Source organism: Panthera pardus, unplaced genomic scaffold (genome assembly GCF_024362965.1).
Source record: "Panthera pardus isolate Hobbes unplaced genomic scaffold, ASM2436296v1 HiC_scaffold_13, whole genome shotgun sequence".
In the NCBI taxonomy this organism is placed as follows: Eukaryota; Metazoa; Chordata; class Mammalia; order Carnivora; family Felidae; genus Panthera; species Panthera pardus.
Window position 1 is genome coordinate 40,080,953 of NW_026526688.1, and position 20,734 is coordinate 40,101,686.

Sequence of the window (20,734 nt, forward strand, 5' to 3'; positions counted from 1 at the left end):
CAGAAGAAACACTAAGAGGGAAAAGTTCCAGAACAGTAAGTAAGAGCTGAACAAACAAAATAGTAATTTGTGTGTAAAATGAAATAAAATACTCAGGGTTTAAAGAATGTTTATTTAAAGCTAAATCTGGAAGTCCAGTACAAGATCCTGTCTAAGAATTCTGAAACATTCCCAGATGGCATAATGAGACTATAGGAAATGTGATACTACTTAATCCAGTATAGAAGATCCTCTGGTTATAAACAGGCTCTGTTTTTCTGAAGTCCACAGCATCACCATACAAGCAACTGCTCACTCCACTAGTTCATGGGCAGAACTGAATTCACTTCTACTCTGGCAATTAGCTATGACAAGCTGCCAAGTTTGTCAAGAGTTGTTTCTGTACTAGAAAAATGCTTAGGTTTTCTGTTGGAGTCTATTTTTTAAATTTTTTTAGCTAAAATATTTATAAAAATTTATTAGTAAAAATGTTCTAAAAGTCACTGTGGTGATGGTTGTACATATTTGTAACTATACTAAAACCACTGAACTGTACACATTTTTTTTTTTTAAGTTTATTTTTGAGGGGGGTGGTGGCAGAGAAAGAGGAAGGGAGGGAGGGAGAGAGGGAGAATTCTAAACTGACACCACACTGTCAGCGCAGAGCTGGATGTGGGGCTCAAACTCACGAACCATGAGATCATGACCTGGGCCCAAACCAAGAGTCCAACACTTAATAAACTTAAATAAACAAACAAACAAACAAACAAACAAACTTAAATAAATAAATAAATAAACTTAAAGAAATAAATAGGGGCTCCTGGATGGCTCATTCAGTTAAGTTTATTTATTCTGAGAGAAACATAGAGAGCACAAGCGGGGAAGGGCAGAGAGAGAGGGATCGGAATTGGGTTCTGTGCTAACAGCAGAGAGCCCGATGCCGGGCCTGAACTCACAAACCATGAGATCATGACCTGAGCTGAAGTCAGATGCTTGACGGACTGAGCCACCCAGATTCCCTGAACTGTACACTTTAAGTAGGTAAACAGTAGGGGTACCTGGCTGGCTCACTTGGTAAAGCATGAGACTCCTGATCTTGGGGTCATGAGTTCAAGCCTGGCATTGGGTGTAGAACTTACTTAAAAATAAATAAACAAACAAACAAATAAATAAATAAATAAATCAGTAAATAGTGTAATATGTGAGTTATATCTCAACAAAGCTGTTTTTTAAAAAAATCCATTAGTATTCAATATACTAAAAGTGAGTAGGGGGGCACCTGGGTGGCTCAGCTGGTTAAGGGTGGGACTCTTGATTTCAGCTCAGGCCATGATCCCAGGGTCTGGGATTGAGTCCCATATCCAGCTCCGTTCTGAGTGTGGAGCCTGCTTGGGATTCTCTCTTTCCTTCTATCCCTCTCCCCTGCTTGCATTCTCTCTCTCTAAAAAAATAAATAAAAATATAAAAGTGAGTAGGAGTGACAGGGAAAAGGAAAAAGATTTAATGCTTAATAAATGATTTATTTGCATGCATGGAAAATTTAAAATCTCATCTTATAGGGGTGCCTAGGTGACTCAGTCGGCTGAGCATCTGATTTAATTAGGCTCAAGTTATGATCTCACAGTTCATGGTTTGAACCTCGCATTCAGCTCTGTACTGGCAGTGTCGAGCCTGGTTGGGATTTTTCTTTCTCTGTCCCTCCCCAACTCACACTCTCTCCCTCTCTCAAAATAAACATTTAAAAAAAATAATTTAAAAAAATAAATAAAAATTCATCTTACAGAATATTAAGAAGGCAAGATACTATCCAAGAGGAAAATTCAAGAGGTAAAGGCTTTTAAATTTATTTCAGAAAAATTCCAATACAGTGAACACTAGTAATTTATTTTTCTAGATTCCTACTAATTTTGTAATTTAGGAAAAACTTAAGAATTAGGTCCTGGGGTGCCTGGGTGGCTCAGCTGGTTAAGCATTTGACTTTGGCTCAAGCCATGATCTTGCAGTGTGTGAGTTCGAGCCCCGCATCAAAATTCCAGAGCCTGCTTTGGATTCTCTCTCTCTCTGCCCTTCCCCTGTTCGCACTCTCTCTCTCTCAAAAATAAATAAATAAACCTTAAAAAAAAAAAAAAAGAAAGAAAAAGAAAGACATCCTTCCGCATGAAAGTTGAACCTTCACCCCTACCTCCTCCTCCATCTTCACAATAACAGCAACCACAGTGGCTTTAATTCAAGGGGTGCTCAGTATACGACGGGTACTGTTCAAACTCTATTTCTTTCCTACTTGCTCTCTGTCCTCCTGCTCCAAAATGCCTCTCTTTTTTCTCATTGTATTCTATTGCCCTCACCCATAATAATCCCTATGGTTTTGTCCATGCTAACTTAGGGCTTAGTTTCTACAACAAATATACTCTGTAAAACACTGTGGTTTTCACACTGCACTGTGAAATAACTGGCTGTATTATTTGCTTTCCTTGTTAAACTGTGTGGTTCACCTTTGTATCCCCAGCATCAATATAAATTTTTTGAATACATAAACGAATGAAAGATCAAAATACCAGTCAAGTCATTTTATAACACACAGGATAGAAAACATTTTTTCAGATTCTTCACTCAAAAATTTTCTAGCAGTATTATATGCTAATGTCAAAATTTTAAATAATAATAGCAGTACACACACTTGAGTGTTAACTAAATGTTAGGTACCACTTTAAGCACTAAACATAAAATTATCTCATTTAATTCTCTTAAAAGCCCTATGAGACAGGTAACATTAGCTCCAATGCAAAGTACTTAAATTATAAAGAAACAAATTCCCTATAATCTCATCACTGGGAAGGTAATATTAGCATAGTGACATGTTTCCTTCCTATTTTCATCTTACCAAACTTGGTAGTTTTTGGGCTGTTCCTCAATTATTGCAGTGATGTAATTCATTTCCTCGTGTAGATCCTTTTGAAGTGACTTTAAGAGAACTCTCCGAAAATGCCTATAGCAAACATTAAGCATTGTTTCATTACTCCACATAAACTGACTAGCCACAGGATCAGATAAAGCTTTAACAATACAGTTAGACACGCTTCTTTTTTTGGTAGGTATTCCATATAACCAATAATTTAGCAATGGAACTGCATGGGGTTGTCCCAACTCTTACAACTATCTGGTGATTGGAAGAATCAGCATTTTGAACTAAAACTGGTGAAAGGCAACAAATGATTTTTTTCAGTTAACTAATGATTATTTTCAGTTAACACTGGTTACCACTATTCTATTGCAGGCAAATCAAAGACATCTCTTTACCTATAATATTTCCCTACATGATACAGCTTATTTGTTTAGATATATTATTCATATAATTAATTCCATTGCAAACATCAGCATATATTGTATTTTTAGAGCCACCACAAATATCCTACTTATAAATGAAACACGTTTCTCTTTAATTTCTTTCTTTTTTTTTTTTTTTTTAATTTCTTCATAGGTATAATCAAATCATTAAAAAAAAAAACTTTTCTCTAAAGACATGATTATTAGTTCTGGTCTATTTTTAATTCAAAATTTCCAACTCAAATACTAAAAGACAAACAGCTGCTTTGAAAGTTGTCTTTTAAAATGAAATGCTAAGGGGGGCCTGGGTGGCTTGGTCGGTTAAGCGTCCGACTTCGGCTCAGGTCATGATCTCACAGCTCAAGAGTTCGAGCCCCGCGTCGGGCTCTGTGCTGACAGCTCAGAGCCTGGAGCCTGTTTCAGATTGTGTCTCCCTCTCTCTCTGCTCCTCACCTGTTCATGCTCTGTCTCTCTCTGTCTCAAAAATAAATAATATACGTTAAAAAAATTAAAAAATAAATAAATAAAATAAAATAAAATGAAATGCTAAATAGGACTATAACAGTATTTCTCTATTATTATTAAAGAAAATTAGGCTTCATAAAGCATGGACATAAACAAGCATCTTGGTTTACATGGGTAAAGTTATCAGACGTACTGCCTTTTAAAAAAACAGCAAATAAACTTAGGAGATTTTTAAATGCATTCTAAGTTACTTTGTGTTATGCACAGTCAGGAATTTCTTAAAAGATAAGAAAGTGCATATTAGACGCGATTCATTCCAAAATGATGGAATATCATACTAAGAATCCCAGTGAACATGGTAGATTAAGTAAGTAAGTTTATCCTCCTACCCTAATAAAACCCCATAAAATGATAGTAAAGGAATGAAAACAGTATAAATCCACAGGACAAAGAGAATTAGGGACAAGGGGATACCACAGCAATTGGGAAAGGTCAGAATTATGGGAAATGGTAAGCTGACAGGTAAGTTTTAACTGACTTTGAAAAACAGAAAGTGCTAAAAACCTGTCAACAGAGGGAAAAAGGTTTAGAAATCAGAGGTGTCAGGTATTCCCAAAACCAGGAATCAAGGATGGGGCTGGAAACAGTATAAAATCTGGAAATAGCCCTTAACAGCCAAGACCCCTCCCCCAACCTTGAACACAGAAGTGACAACATCTACTAAGTTGGTATGAGCTAAACAAAAAAAAATATGTGTATGTCTCTGCCCCTGGTTCCTGGCACAGAGTTCCTGAACATTTAAAAATTCCTAAGTGATAAGTGTACTAGAAGCATCCTATTGAGGCAACTCTGGGTGGGGTGCTTAGGTGGCTCCTAGTCACCAGGAAGACCAAACCTTGGAATTATCAGCCCCACCTCCCACTGTCTGGATAGAGTAGAAGGGCTACAAATAGAGTTAAATGACCATGCTTATATGAGGGAACCTCTATAAAATCCCAATACTAGGGGGTTTGAAGAGCTTCTAGGTGGGTGAACACATTCATGTTCTAGGAGAGGACATACCCTCCACAAGGACAAAAGATCCTCAGCTTGGGACCCTCCCAGACCTTGCCCTATGTATCTGTTTATCTGGCTGTTCATCTGTATCTTTTATCACATCCTTTAATAAACTGTTAAACATAAGTAACTGTTTTCCTGAGTTCTATGAGCCACTGTAGCAAATTAGCTGAACCCTAAGAAGGGGTCATGGGAACCTCTGATTTATAGCCCATCAGTTAGAAGCACAGGTGACAAATGGACTTGCACTGAGTATCTGAAATAGGGGGCAGTCTTGTGGGACTGAGCCCTTAAACCTGGGGGATCTGATGCTATCTGAATCTCAGGTATGTACACAATGTCACGTAGACAATGTCAGAACTGAGTTAAATTGTAGGATACACAACTGGTATCAGAGAAAATTCCTTGGTAGGGGAAAAACCCATAGCCATTGTTGACTAGAAATGTCAGAATTGAAGGGTTTTGTGTGAATGTAAAGGAGACACACAGGAGAAGAAACCATGTTTTGTTTCGTTTTTTTAAACCTGGCAAGACATAAGTGGCTTTATTCTCTGGAAAAATCTGAAGCAGAAAGGAATTAACAGACACAGGAATATAGGGTGAGGAAAAGGAATATAGGGTGAAACAAGGAAACGTAAAATGTTGATATACTAAACATTTGAGAACCCCCACCCAACCCATCTTCCCCTGCCTGACCCCCAGAACTGTGGCAGCCAAACACATACTCCTGAGGCAATAACCAGACGACTCTTCTCTGGAGGAACAAACTAGCCACAAGAAAAGATGGAGAACTGCTGACATGTAAAGATTTCACACAAAACAGCCACATCTCCACTCACTAACCTCACAGTGAAGCCCGCCCGTCGACAAGTCCTGCCACACACAGAGCTTCCAATCAGGATTTGTCCTGCCTCCATTATAAGTTTGAAAGGAGAGTCAAGGATTTGAAAAAAATATTTACATGAAAGAAAGAGACCAAAACAAACACAAAAAAATGAAAGTATGTCACACATCAATGAAAAGATAAGATGCTATTAAAAAAAATTCAGAGAACAAAAAAGAGCTTTTGGATATTAAGAAATTTTTGAGCACAGACACAGTCAGAAGATAATGTTGAAGAAATATCACAAATGTAAATGAAAAGACAAAGAAATGAAAATAAGAAAAAGCAATACAAAAGATACCACGTGTGACTTAAAAAAACATTCCAGAAAGAGAAAACAGAGGAAAGAGAGAGGGAATTATCAAAAGAACATAAAAAAAAAATTCCCTGGACCTACTAAAAAGGTTTAAACGTGAAGTAATGAGTCTTCTCAATAGAGGCTAAAGGAAATAGAAAAACATCTTTAAAATTCTGAAGGAAAATATTTCTAATCTAGAATTCTACTAATAAAATTGAGAAGAGCCTCTATTAAGACACTTTTCAATGTACAAAATCTCAAAAATGTTTTTCCACACATCCTTTTATAAGTTCTCTTCTATTCAAGAATGTGGTCAGTAAAATGAGAGTAAATCAATAAAGAGAAAGAGGGTCAGGTCTGGAAATGGGATCATGAACGCACGAAAGAGCTGAAGACTAGATGTACAGTGCCCAAACTAGATGTACAGGTGAAGAAGCAAAAAAGGAGCTGAAGGATTACCTGTTGTATTCAGCAGAAATGACACATTTTATACATATCAGAGCACATGGGAGACAAATTACTTACTGGCACAAAGACAATGAAACTAAACCAAAAAAAGCAATCTGTTAAAAGGAATACTCTGAAATACTATAAAATGTGGGTCAGCATATTTAGAATATACAGGTTAGCTTAAGAAAAAACAGCTAAGAGTTCTTGCCTCTGGGGAGTGGGACCCTGGTAGTGAGAAGGAAGGAGGCAGAGGATGTCATTTTTCATTCAGTCTCTGACTTTTAAACTCATAGCATGAATTATTATTTTGATAACAACTGAAGTTTAGTTAAGGAAAAAAAAGAGCCATCTGAACTAAAACATGACACATTTACATGGGAAATATTAATGATGAGTTTTACTTACCACACTGTATAATTTGCTGCATTTAACTCAATAGCATCTCTGGTTAGTTTAAAAGCTCGTTCACTTCTTTCATCACGCTGCAGAACAGCCCGGAAATAATCATAAACATCTCTAACTGGGGAGAGAGCACACTGTTGCATTAGGACTATCTTTCTTGTTTAAACTTAGCACTATAATACAAAATGCTGTTCTATCTTATGAGGAAAGATACTGCATGTGTATCATTTATAACAATAAACAAAAGAAAGTCAAATGACTATGTGAATGCCACCTTGAGAATGCTTTAGTGTCACAGCCATAATATATGTGTAACTGTGCCTCCTGCTCATGTGTATGTACAGGGGTTAATGCCAGACTCCAAATCTCCAAAAGACCTAATGCATTAAAGTAAAATTAAAGTGCATATATTCAAACATATTCAGTTACTACTTTTCTCACATTTTGTCAGTTTTATAAGTGAAAAAGCAATGTACATGATAGTAGAAAATTCAAATAGTATAAAAAAGTTCACACTAAATTTGACTAAATTCCCAGTCCTTCTCCACAGAAGAAACCACTGTTAACTGAGTCTACTGTATCCTTCCAAATATATTCTATGGATATATAAATATATGTTCTAAATCCATCCTCCCATTTTTTAATACAAATGATCACAGTGGGGAACATGGCTAGCTCTCTTGATCTTGGGGTTGTAGTTCGAGCCCAATGTTGGGTACAGAGATTACTTGAAAATAAAATCTTAAAAAAAATAAAAAAATAAATGAGATCACATCACACTCTATGTTCTGGGCCTTGCTTTTTTCATTCACACATTATTAAAGGTAGTGTAAAATTTACATACTCATTGAATCAATTGGAACTACTGTTCCAGTTCTAGGAAGTTTTCTTACAAATATACTCTCATACACACCCAAAGCATCCAAGGAAATTTACTGGAGTATTTGATTACATAAGAAAAATTTAAAAGGCTGGTCTGATGGTAATAGGTTAATGAGAACTTACTAAAGTTGGTATATAACCACCCACTGATAAATCTGACTGGCTTCAAAAAAAAAAAAGGCAATGAAAACTGGAAACAAATAATCTTTCCATTAGTAAACAATGGGCTAAGTCCATTATGGCACACTCATACAACAACATACTATGCAGTCATTAGTAATGAGGCTGCTATGGTACATACACATACGGAATAACTGCTATGACTATTAGGTGAAAACAGGAAGAAATGGAACAGCATGCTACTCATTTAGTTAAAAATATATGCTTATTTATGAATACACTGAGGAACAGAGATGGGAAGACATAATATTCCATTACAAAGTTCACCATATGCTGCAGAGCATTTCACTGTATGGTACTCAAATTCTATTTAACTCATCCCCTATCAATGAATATCTCATTCTTTTGCTGTCCTGAGTATGACTGTATGCTTTTGTGTGCATGTGCAAATTCAGCACATCTGTTAAGATAAATTCCTATAAGTAGAATTACTGCATCAAGGTGATGTGCACTGTTGATGCTCACAGGTATTGCAAAATTAAGCTCTAAAAAAGATCTGATCAATATATATATATTCCCTCCAAGAATGTATGAATAGCCTATTTTTTTCCATATCCTCACTAATATATTAAAACTTCTCAGGGGCGCCTGGGTGGCGCAGTCGGTTAAGCGTCCGACTTCAGCCAGGTCACGATCTCGCGGTCCGTGAGTTCGAGCCCCGCGTCAGGCTCTGGGCTGATGGCTCGGAGCCTGGAGCCTGTTTCCGATTCTGTGTCTCCCTCTCTCTCTGCCCCTCCCCCGTTCATGCTCTGTCTCTCTCTGTCCCAAAAATTAAAAAAAAAAAAAAAAAACTAAAAAAAAAAAACTTCTCATCTTTGCCAATCTCTTAACTGAAGAAACTTAGACTTTGACAAATATTAACCTGATGTATTCCCATTTTCCACAAGAGAAACTGAGGCTCAGAGAGATCAACAAGTTCACAATGGGTCAGTGTATCTTGCAGACAGAAGTTAAACCCAAATCTAGACTGATGCCAAAGGCCATGCCACTAATCAAAATGAACTAGTAGATATTACAGCTGAAATGCCCTCATAACATAGTTTGTGCTATGGCACAGAACAGATTATAGCCCAACACACGTTATTAAAAAAAAAAAAAAAATGTGGTAAACACTCCTAAATACTTTTTTCCACAATTAAAAACGTATGTGGACATGCTATGCGATTTTTCTTAATACTGTATAATTTTCCAGCTACTGGTAATTCAAAAACTTTTAACAGATTATATATAAAAACCATATCTATATATCCTAGTTTGCCTAACCAGTCTGTTAATATTGGCAATGTGGATCATTTACAATTTTGTTTTATAAAAATCACTGTTTTAAGCTTCCAATGACTTTTCACTAAAAATTTTTTTAAGTTACATATATAATGCATACGTGCACATACTGTTTCCTTAGACTAAAGCCCCCAAAGTGAAATTATCAGAGAAGAACATCAACAATTACAGATCTGGGGCACCTGGGTGGCTCAGTCAGTTAAGCGTCTGACTTCAGCTCAGGTCATGATCTCACAGTCTGTGAGTTCAAGCCCCACGTCAGGCTCTGTGCTGACAGCTCAGAGCCTGGAGCCTGCTTCGGATTCTGTCTCTCCCTCTCTCTGCCCTCCCCTGCTCAGACTCTATCTCTCAAAAATAAAAAAATAGGGGTGCCTGGGTGGCTCAGTCAGTTAAGTGTCTGACTTCGGCTCAGGTCATGATCTTGGGGTTTGTGGGTTCAAGCCCCCGTGTCAGACTCTGTGCTGACAGCTCAGAGCCTGGAGCATGCTTCAGATTCTTTGTCTCCCTCTCTCTTTTGGCTCCTTCCCCACTCGTGCTCTGTCTCACTCTCTCAAAAGTAAATAAACTTAAAAAAAATTTTTTTTAAATAATAAACATTTAAATATATATATTAAACAATTACAATATACATATATATATTAAATACATACTATATATGTATATTAAACAATTACAGCTCTTTACAAATTCTGAGACATGGGGTGCCTGGGTGGCTGTGTTGGTTAAGCATCCGACTCTTGGTTTTGGCTCAGGTCAGATCTCACAGTTCACAAGGGTTCAAGTGCTGCATCGGGCTCTGCACTGGCGGTTGGTGTGGACCCTGCTTGGGATTCTCTCTCTTCTTCCTCTCTCTGCCTCTCCCCTGATTGTGCTCTCTCTCTCAAAATAAATAAATATTGAAAAAAAAATTCTGAGACATAAAAAGGTTACCTACTTCTAAACATTATCCTTTTTTTTTTTAAATCTTTTTTTTTAACGTTTATTTATTTTTGAGACAGAGACAGAGCATGAACAGGGGAGGGTCAGAGAGAGAGGGAGACACAGAATCTGAAACAGGCTCCAGGCTCTGAGCTGTCAGCACAGAGCCCGACGCGGGGCTCGAACCCACAGACCACAAGACCATGACCTGAGCTGAAGGCAGACGCTTAACTGACTGAGCCACCTAGGTGCCCCTAAACACTATCCTTAAAAGGTTGAAATTAAATCATACCAGAATAAAATTTAGAAACATAAGTGGCAAATAACTATGAAATATTATGCACTAAGAACCAAGCTCCCAAATAATTTTCAAGTTATAACAAAATGCTTATAACACATTAACTCTATATACAATGCATATATACATTATTTTATGTACACACATATCTACACATATAAAACATACACACATGCACATATATGCAATATGAAACCAATTTTGCAGAAACATTCACAGATGAGTACAAGGCTATATACCAAATATTAACGGTGGTTCTTTTTTTAAAATGTCTATTTAAGTTTTTAAATTCCAGTTAGTTAACACACCATATAATATTAATTTCAGGTGTACAATATGATGACTCAATACTTCCAGACATCAGCTAGTACTCATCACAAGTGCACTCCTTAATCCCCATCACCTACTTAACCTATCCCTTTACCCACCTCCCCTCTGGTAAACTGTCAGTTTGTTTTCTACAGTTAAGAGTCTGTTTCTTGGTTTGCCTTTTTCTTTTTTTCCTTTGCTCATTTGTTTCTTAAATACCAATTCTGACTGAAATCATATGGTATCTTTCTCTGACTTAGTTTGCTTAGCATAATACTCTCTAGCTCCATCCATGTCATTGCAAATGTGGCTCAGTAATATTCTGTTGTGTATATTTACATCTTTTTCTTTAATTTATTCTTTTTAATGTTTATTTCTGAGAGAGCATGAGCAGGGAAGGGACAGAGAGAGAGGGAGAAAGAGAATCCAAAGCAGGCTCTGCACTATCAGCGCAAAGCCCAAGGTGGGGCGCGAACTCCTAAACTGAAATCATGACCTGAGCCAAAGTCGGATGCTTAACTGACTGAGCCACCCAGGTGCCCTTTACCACATCTTCTTTATCCACTCATCGATTGATGGGCACTTGGGCTGCTTCCACAATTTGACTATTGTAAATAATGCTGTGACAGACATCAGGATGCATGTAACCCTATGATTAGTATTTTGTATTCTCTGGATAAATACCTAGTAGTATGAGCACTGGACTGTAGGGTGATTCTATTTTTAATTTTCTGAGGAACTTCCATGCTGTTTTCCAGAGTAGCTGTACTGGTTTGCATTCCCATCAACAGTGCAAGAAGGTTCCACTTGCTCCCCATCCTCGCCAACACCTGCTGTTTCTTGTGTTGATTTTAGCCATTCTATTGTGAGGTGATATCTCATTATAGTTTTGATTTGCATTTCCCTGATAAGTGATATTATCTTTTCATGTGTCTGTTGGCCATTTGTTTGTCTTCTTTGAAAAAATCTCTACTCGTCTTCTGTCCATTTTTTAATGGATTATTCACTTTTTTGGTTTAGTTATTTATATATTTTGGATACTAACCCTGTATCAGACATGTCATTTGCAAATATTTCCTCCCATTCCATAGGTTCCCTTTTAATTTTATTGTTTCCTTCACTGTGCAGAAGCTTTGGATTTTGATGAAGTCCTAATAGTTTATTTTTGCCTTTGTTTCCCTTGCCTCAGGAGACATCTAAAAACAAGTTGCTACAGCCAATGTCAAAGAAGTTATTGCCTATGTTCTAGGATTTTTATGGTTTCAGGTCTCACATGTAGGTCTATAATTCATTCTGAATTTATTTTTGTGAAGGGTGTAAGAAAGTAGTCATTTCATTCTTTCTCATGTAGCTGTCCAGTTTTCCCACCATTTGTTGAAGAGACAAGTCTTTTTCCCATTGGATATTCTTTCCTGCTTTGTTGAAGATTAATTGACCATATAACTGCAGATTCATTTCTGAGTTTTCTATTCTGTTCCACTGATCTGTGTGTCTGTTGTTTTTTTTTTAAGTAGGCTGCATGTCAAGGACGGAGCCAACACAGGGCTTGAACTCACCACCCTGAGATCAAGACCTGAGTTGAGATCAAGAGTCAGACGTTTACCTGACTGAGCCACACAGGTGCCCCAATCTGTGTGTCTACTGTTGTGCCAGTACCATACTATTTTGATTACAACAGCTTTGTAATAGAACTTGAAGTATGGAATTGTGACGCCTCCAGGTTTGCTTTTCTTTTTCATGACTGCTTTGGCTATTTGGCATCTTTTGTTGTTCCATACACACTTTAGGATTATTTTAGCTCTGTGAAAAATGCTGTTGGCATTTTGATAGGGATTACATTAAATATATAGATTGTTTTGGGTATTTGGGAAGAACAGACATTTTAACAATATTTGTTCTTCCAATCCATGGAATGTCTTTCCATTTCTTTGTGTCATCTTCAATTTCTTTCATCAGTGTTCTATAGTTTTTCAGAGTACAGGTCTTTCACCTCTTTGGTTATGTCTATTCCTAGGTATCTTATTGTTTTTGGTGCAATTGTAAATGGGAATGATTCCTTAATTTCTCTTTCTGCAGCTTCATCACTGGTGTATTGTAATGCAATTTCTGTACATCGATTTTGTATCCTGTGACTTTGCTGAATTTGTTTATCAGTTCTAACAGTTTTTTGATGATCAGGTTTTCTGTATATAGTATCATGGCATCCACATATAGTGGAAGTTTTACTTCTTCCCTACCAATGTGGATGCCTTTTATTTCTTTTTGTTGTCTGTCGCTAGGACTTCCAGTACCATGTTGAATAGAAGTGGTGAGTGGACATTCCTGTTTTGTTCTTGACCATACAGGAAAAGCCCTGTTTTTCCACATTGAGGATGATACTAGGTATGGGTTTTTCATATATGGGCTTTATTATGTTCAGGTATGTTCCCTCTAAACCTACTTTGTTGAGGGTAACAGTGTTTTGCTTTGTTTTGAAGTTTATTCACTTATTCTAGAAACAGAAAAAGAAACAGAGTGCATGGGGGAGGGGCAGAGAGAGAGAATCCCAAGCAGGCTCTGCTCCACCAGTGCAGAGCCTGATGCAGGGCTCGAACTCACAAACCGTGAGATAATGACCTGTGCTGAAATCAAGAGTCGGATGCTTAACCAACTGAGAGCTCAACAGTGGTTCTTTCTTTCTGGTTTGTTTTTTTTTTTTAATGTTTATTTTTGAGAGAGAGAGAGAGAGAGAGAGAGAGAGAGAGTGAGTGGGGAGGGGCAGAGAGAAAGGGAGATACAGAATCCGAAGCAGGACCCAGGCTCTGAGCTGTCAGCACAGAGCCCAACACAGGGCTTGAACCCACAGAGGAGATCATGACCTGGGCTGAACTCGGACGCTTAATCAACTGAGCCACCCAGGCGACCCAACAGTAGTTATTTCTTGATGATGAGACTCTTCTTTTGATTTTTAATACTCAAAATTTTCTACAATGAGCACGTTTTACTTTAAAAAACATTTCTAACTAGAAAGAAATACATATTCCATGCAAACATTGTAAACAATATAAAAGTACATGAAGTTTCCCCCACTTCAATGCCACTCTCCAATGCACTGGATTTCTTTCAAGGGTACTGGTAGTTACCAGACATTTTTCTAAGCATATAAACATAGTTGTTTTTTTTAATTCTTCTTTTTAATTAAGTAATCTTTATGACCAACATGGGTCTTGAACTCATGACCCCGTCAAGAGTCAATGCTCTATAGACTAAGCCAGCCAGGCACCCCAGTTACTTATTTTTAATGAAATTGTTATATTAATATTCACACTGCTTTTCATTTTGCCATTCTCCTCCTCAATTATATGTTCTTCCATATACACATCTACAACACTCTTTGTCCACTATTCATTCCATACAAAGGCCATGGCATAATTTACATATGAATGCCTTTTTGGGGGGCAGAATTCTACAAGTAGAAATAGAATATTCAGCCTTACAACTATATATGCCAAACCGATAGGCTTATAAATGAATCTGGGGTTATATAAATAGAATTTTATATTCATTAGATTTTTTTTCCTGTAGTTTTCAATATTAAAGTATTCTCTAAACTAAAAATTACACATTTAAGGGGCACCTGGACGGTTCAGGTAGTTGAGCTCAGGTCATGATCTCACAGTTTGTGAGTTTAAACCCACATCAGGTTTGCTACTGTCAGCACAGAGCCCACTTTGGATCCTCTGTCTCCTTCTCTCTCTGCCCCTCCCCCAATGGCACTCTGTATCTCAAAAATAAACATTAAAAAATATAAAATAAAAATTACACACTTAATATAATGTCCTATCCAAAGCTTCTAAAACATACGTGGCTTTTTTCACTCAACACTGTTTCTGAGATCTGTCCATGTTATAAATAATCTAGATCCTGTTAATGGTTATCTAGTACTCAACTGTATGACAATGATACATTTTATTTATCCACTTTCCAAAACACACATATATAAGTGGCTTCCAAGATTATGCTTTCTCAAAAAATGTTACAGATTTAAATAAACCATATAGTACTTACTCTGAGCCAGAGAGGTTTTATTATTTTATGTGTATAACTTACTCAATAAACGACATGGGTTTGGACAGCACAGGTCCACTTATACACAGACTTTTTCAATAAATACAGTACTGCATTTTCTTTTATGAATTCTTTTTTAAGTAAACTATACCCCTACATGAAGCTTGAACTCATGACCCCTAGATCAAGAGTCACATACTCTACAGACTGAGCCAGCTAGGCATCCCTCTTTATGATTTTCTTAATAACATTTTTTCTCTAGCATAATCTATTGTAAGAATACAGTATATAATACATTTAACATACAAAATATGTGTTAGTCGACTATTTATGTTATTAAAGAAAGACTGCCAGCAACAGTAGGCTAGGCTTCTGAGGAGTCCAAAGTTATATGTGGATTTTCAACTGAGTTGGGGGGGTCAGCTCCCCTAACTCTCATGTATTCAAGAGTCAACTGCAGTTATTATTATCCTCATTTTACCTAGGAGGAAATAATGGTAAAGAGAGGTTAAATAATTTGTCCAAAGTTATAGAGCCAATAAATTGATGAAGTTAGAATTTAAACCAGTTTGGGCATCTGGGTGGCTCAGTCAGTTAAGCATCTGACTTCAGCTCAGGTCATAATCTCACAGTTAGCGAGTTTGAGTCCCACTTCAGGTGAGCTTACAAGCCCTGCTTCTGATGCGCTTCTGCTATGCCTCTGGTGAACATGAGCACCTCCCCCCCCCCCGCCCCCTGCCGTGAGCTCCTTCCCTCTCTCTTTTCCCACCCCCACCTCTGCCCCTAGTGCGACTCTCTCTCTCTCTCTCCCCCTCACTCTCTCTGCCCTCTGCCCTGGCTCACTTGTACCCTCTCTCTCTAACAAAAAAAAAAAAAAAAAAAAAAAGAATTTTTTTTTAAACCAGTTGTTCTGTCTCTAATGTTTGTGTTCTTAACCTCCTAGTACATCTTCTGATGTCATATGTCAGAGTGTACCCAGAATGTATCATTAGAAGCATTATTTCAAGGTTATGATATGAGCATTTTCCAGTTTTACTAGACAAACCAAACCCCAAAATGGCTAAACATGAAAATTATCATCTGAAATATATGTATCCATTCGTGTCCTAATACCTGATATCATAAAATAGTTTTAATTTTTGCCTTTTAATGTGTGTTCGGGAAATAACATGCCCATTTTATTTTGTGTATCTTCCATTCCTAATGATAATGGACTTTTCCTCCTCTTTAAAAGCCAATGGAATTTGGGCGCCTGGGTGGCTCAGTTGGTTAAGCGTCTGACGTCAGCTCAGGTAATGATCTCACAGTCTGTGAGTTCAAGCCCTGCATTGGGCTCTGTGCTGACAGCTCAGAGCCTGGAGCCTGCTTCGGATTCTGTGTCTGCCTCTCTCCTGCTCTGTCTCTCTCTGTCTCAAAATTAAGTAAAAACATTAAAAAAAAAAAAAATTCAAAGCCAACGAAATTTTCTCTTCTGTAAACTACCAGTTCATATACCCTTTGTCTATTTTTTTATTAGGTTGCCTATTTCCTTAACCTTTTGTAAGAATTCCTTACAAAGTTCTGAATATCAATTCTGTTTCATATGTTGTATCTTTTCCCATACTGCTGTTTCCCTTTTAACTTATTCAGGGTGTCTTCACTTGTACAGATTTTAAATTTTGATATATATACCTATCAATTTTTGACTGACAACTCATATTTCTCTATCTTTTCCTTTGTAGTTTCTAATCATGATATATGTAAGAATTTTAAACGTTAATTTTTTCAGCCTGCAAAAAACGGTTTTATTAAATAATTTTTAACATAATGAGAAATGTATGATTGTATCAGTTTATTTTTCCAACATCTTTGTTAGTGACCTCATGAATCTGAAAAGTTGTGGTTTTCACTTCTCTGATTACTAGTGAGGTTAACATTTCTTCACAGATCTCTTCTCACGAATTCTATCTTTGTATCATCTCTCTTCATCATGTGAAAGTTTTGCATTTATGCAGTTACATCTTCTGATCTTTTCCTCAATTCTGAGTTTTACATCTTGCCTAATAATACCTTCTTCACCAAAAGAACAAAAGATTATTCTTTTGTTTGCTCCTAGTATGTTTAGTCTTGTTTTAGAAGTTTAATTCATCTGTAATTTATTTCCACATAAGACATGAAACAAGGATATAATTTTGCTTATATCCAAATGCATAGACAACTGCTGCAAAACCAATCTGATTAACCCATCTTTTCATGCAGTTACAAGATGTTCTTTTTATCAAATATTAAGTTCCCATCTATGCTTATCTATTTTTAGATTTCTTACCAAATCTATTTATTTCTGCACTAGTTCCACACGTTATTTTTAGTACTACATTTTCATATTTGATAGGTCAAACCTTCAGACCATTATTCTTGCTTTTCAAACATTTCTTGGCATTACTTCATAATCAGAAAAGTACAATAAATGCTTTTCCTAAAAAAGGAATGATCTTGGATAACAGAGCTTTAACTGAAACATGTACATATATACGCACACAGAAAAGATATGAGGTTTGGGGTGGGGGGCAGAACTAATTTAAATCAGAATTATACACGCACACAAAAATACAAAACTAGCATTCCATTTTATTCATCTATCCTTTCTTAGAAGAACAACTAACAATTAACATTTGCATGACCTTCAATTTACAAAGCATTTTCATTCACATTCATTATGAAAGAATGATACTTTGTCAAAGAAAATAATCCACTCATTTTAATGTCAGTAAATGTATTCCAACTGAGCCTAGCACTTCACTGCTGAAATATATTTCAAAATGCGCAAGTTTCAGCAACCTAAGTTTATTCTACATAAAACAATAACTCATTTATGCTGTATCCTGTGTGCAGATTACACAGTAAATGAAAAGCATAACCATATTGTAGCTATTACATATTATAATGTATTATTCATTATTTATACTTAGGATATGTCCATTCTTTGGACAAAATGAAAGTTTTAACCATGAAAATGAATTATAAAAAACAGTATTAGCTTAAGTCATTTAAATCTTTATTAGACAAAAACCTGTCATCTACCTAGCCATATAGTTGTCAATTTCAACTCTGCTACTAAGTTTGACTTATAGACTTTTTCCTAATAAAAATAAACTTACATTTTTCACTATAAATGATCTGGACCACTGGATTGGGGCCATCATTCTGCGGCACTGGATCTATATCAGCCCATTCTGCTCTGTCCCTGAAATAAATATATTTTTTCAGTGATTGTATTCAAACACATAAGAAGAAAGAACAACTCTGGTGTTTTTAACAATAGCAACAATTACACTTGCATCCATATTAGTCAATTATAAATACATTAATGTAATTGTGGTTGGATTCTTCATTACCAAGTTTTGCCATTTTGCTTTACATATTAAACTTTTAAAGTAACATAAAGAAAAACGAAAATCTGTCACTGAAATTAATCAAACAATAGTTCCCAAATTTAAAGTTTTTATAGAAGTGGAAAAACATGTTTTTCAAACAATAGTTCCCAAATTTAAAGTTTTTATAGAAGTGGAAAAACATGTTTTTTTGCAGTAGGTACACAGTAGTTTTACCCTAGAAATCAATTCAATTCATTGGTTTAATGAGACTTTTTGCAGTTAGTCAGCATTTATAAACATTGAATAACAATTTGCTAGGAACTCACATTTTAAAATCAAAGTAAATACTATTAGTTTACTGTATACTGCGAGGGGGTCCAGTTGGTCTTTACAGAGCAGGCTCTGGAACCTGACAACTGTCTGATTTAGAATGTAGGCTCTACCACTTACCAGCTGTGTGACCTTGAGAAACTTACTTAATCTCTCTGGGCCTCAGTTTCTTCACTGATAAAATGGAGATGCTATCACTACCCAGCCTTAGAAGACTGTTTGGAGGACTAAATGAGATAACACGTTAAGCACTTAAATGTGTTTAACAGTAAGCACATGGCTAGTAAATATATTACATATATATACTAATATATATATATATATATATATATAGTAATACATACAGTAAGCATTCACTGAAACCTACTTCTCATTATAAATGCTGAAAGAACATTTTAGCGGCACCAAAGGGTGCCTATAGATATTTCTGTACAAACTGCCCAAACTTGTCTTAACCACTCTTTTACTTATATTCTTTTCCTTCCACTCATCTTTTACTTCTCTATACTGATCAGCTACTGGCAGCAAAGATTCTGTGGCATCTACTCAATCTTGAAGTTGTGAAGTGAGACCTAGAGACTGGGGGAGTGGCACGAGAAAGGTAAGGCTATCATTTAGTCACTGAAAAATCAGACACAGCCAAGTGAAGCAGCTGAATATTTTACAATTCAGAGAGGAGGTGTGAGGATTATGGGGCTACCACAGCCAAATTAAATGAGTAAAACTCCAATAACAAAATCTGGATAGTGACTTTCACTCATTCATAAAACCAAGGCAAATAAGCTATCTAATGGGTTTACCTAGAACTGCATAAGAAAAAAAACAAGACAAAAGAAAAATAAGTCACAAGGATTTCTCCATTGTCTTTGCAAGTTCATTGCAACTAGGGAACTGGCATTACCAGAAAGCAAAGAACTGACAGGGATGAGACTGGGGAGAAAAAGCAAGAAAGTTACAAAGTACCCTATACTGGCTACTGCACACCTCTTGTATTATGTAGGAGGTGATGTAGGGATGTATTACACAACTTAAGAACAAATACCTTTTCAGTTTTATAGCCTAAACTCGGTGCCTGATGGTAGGCGCTAAAATATTAAAGAAAATGTTGAATGAAAATGTCCCAGACCTTCAAGACCTTACACTAGCTGTCTCCACTTTAACAGTGCAAACTTCTGGGAAGCCCTTACACCTTGTTTTTAAAGTGAGCAAATCCGGACCTTATTTATATTTAAATAATTATTTCCTGCCCGGCTATTAAACAGCACTCAAACCCTTCCGTACTCAGATTATCAGGCTAGCGTTGTGGGAGCATGCAAGAGAGCGGGATATTTCTTGAATTCCTAAATCACACCCAAACAGCCTAAGAAAGAGTGTTGTCCAGTGTGTTGCAGTTTCTACGCTGTTTGCTCTCTGGTCTCCCCTCTGTCTCTAGGTGACAACGTTGACTCCGGGAAAAAGCAACCCCGAAAAGAGCGCGAGGGCCGCGAGCGGGCCCCGATCCCGCTGAGCGCGCCCCCCTACCCCGGCCGGCCGGCCGGCCAGGGAAGCGGCGGAAACTTCGGCCGGACACGCTGAGGCCAGAGGAGCCTACCCGGAACCGCCGGCCGGGTTGAGCACACGCCTTCAAGGGAAGGGCCTCCGCCGCGGCGGCCCTGCTGTGGGCGTTACCTGTACAGGACATAGGTGGGCGAGTCCAGGCTCAGGAACCCGTCGTCCATAGGGGACGCCACCGCTTCTCCGGACTCAGCCGCCATAGCTTCTTCCTGGGGCTGCTGCTGCTGGGGCGGCGGAGGGTGCGGCTGGGGCGGCGGCGGCTCCGGCTGACCGGACGCGCTGCCCCGCGCAGCCTCCCCGACCCCCTCAGTGGCCGCCATCTCGTTTCGGTCCGCAGCGGAGGTGGTGGCAGCGGCCCCGCCCCTCGCGGCCCCGCCCCTCGCTCCCTTCCCCCACCGGCGGCCCACTTCCGGCTTTCTCGCTTCCCAACCATAGAGATGCGGACCAGAGAGACCCGGGTTGCGCTCCAGCCCTGGAGGTCTGAGATGGGCACTTGGCCACAAGTGAGGCAACTGCACTGTTTGGAGGGACACCAGAAACACACGTCATCCTGTCTGTAGGCCTTTCTGAATGCTTGTAGTTGATACTTAGGAAGGTGTTGGTTTTGTTAGCTCCCCTTCGTATGGGAGGTGGTTCTCTCTTGTTTTGGACAGAGTATTTTAGAAGCAGTGGATAAGGGCAGCTGAAAACCCAACACCTCTCACCCATATCTCGGTAACTGGCCT

The 20,734-nt window shown here is 37.7% G+C and overlaps 1 protein-coding gene across 1 annotated transcript in view; it reads right to left on the minus strand.

The window, feature by feature from the left end:
- The window catches only part of FNTA (farnesyltransferase, CAAX box, alpha), a 38,857-nt gene extending 18,493 nt beyond the window's left edge, over positions 1–20,364 (minus strand). Inside the window, exons 1-4 of the mRNA XM_019440633.2 lie at positions 20,124–20,364; positions 17,910–17,995; positions 6,861–6,975; positions 2,861–2,965 (exon numbers count right to left, since the gene is read on the minus strand). Coding sequence (XP_019296178.1) covers positions 2,861–2,965; positions 6,861–6,975; positions 17,910–17,995; positions 20,124–20,329 — 512 coding nt within the window. The 5' untranslated portion in view covers positions 20,330–20,364. The remainder of the gene's footprint in view (positions 1–2,860; positions 2,966–6,860; positions 6,976–17,909; positions 17,996–20,123) is intronic.
- Positions 20,365–20,734: the final 370 nt, after the last annotated feature.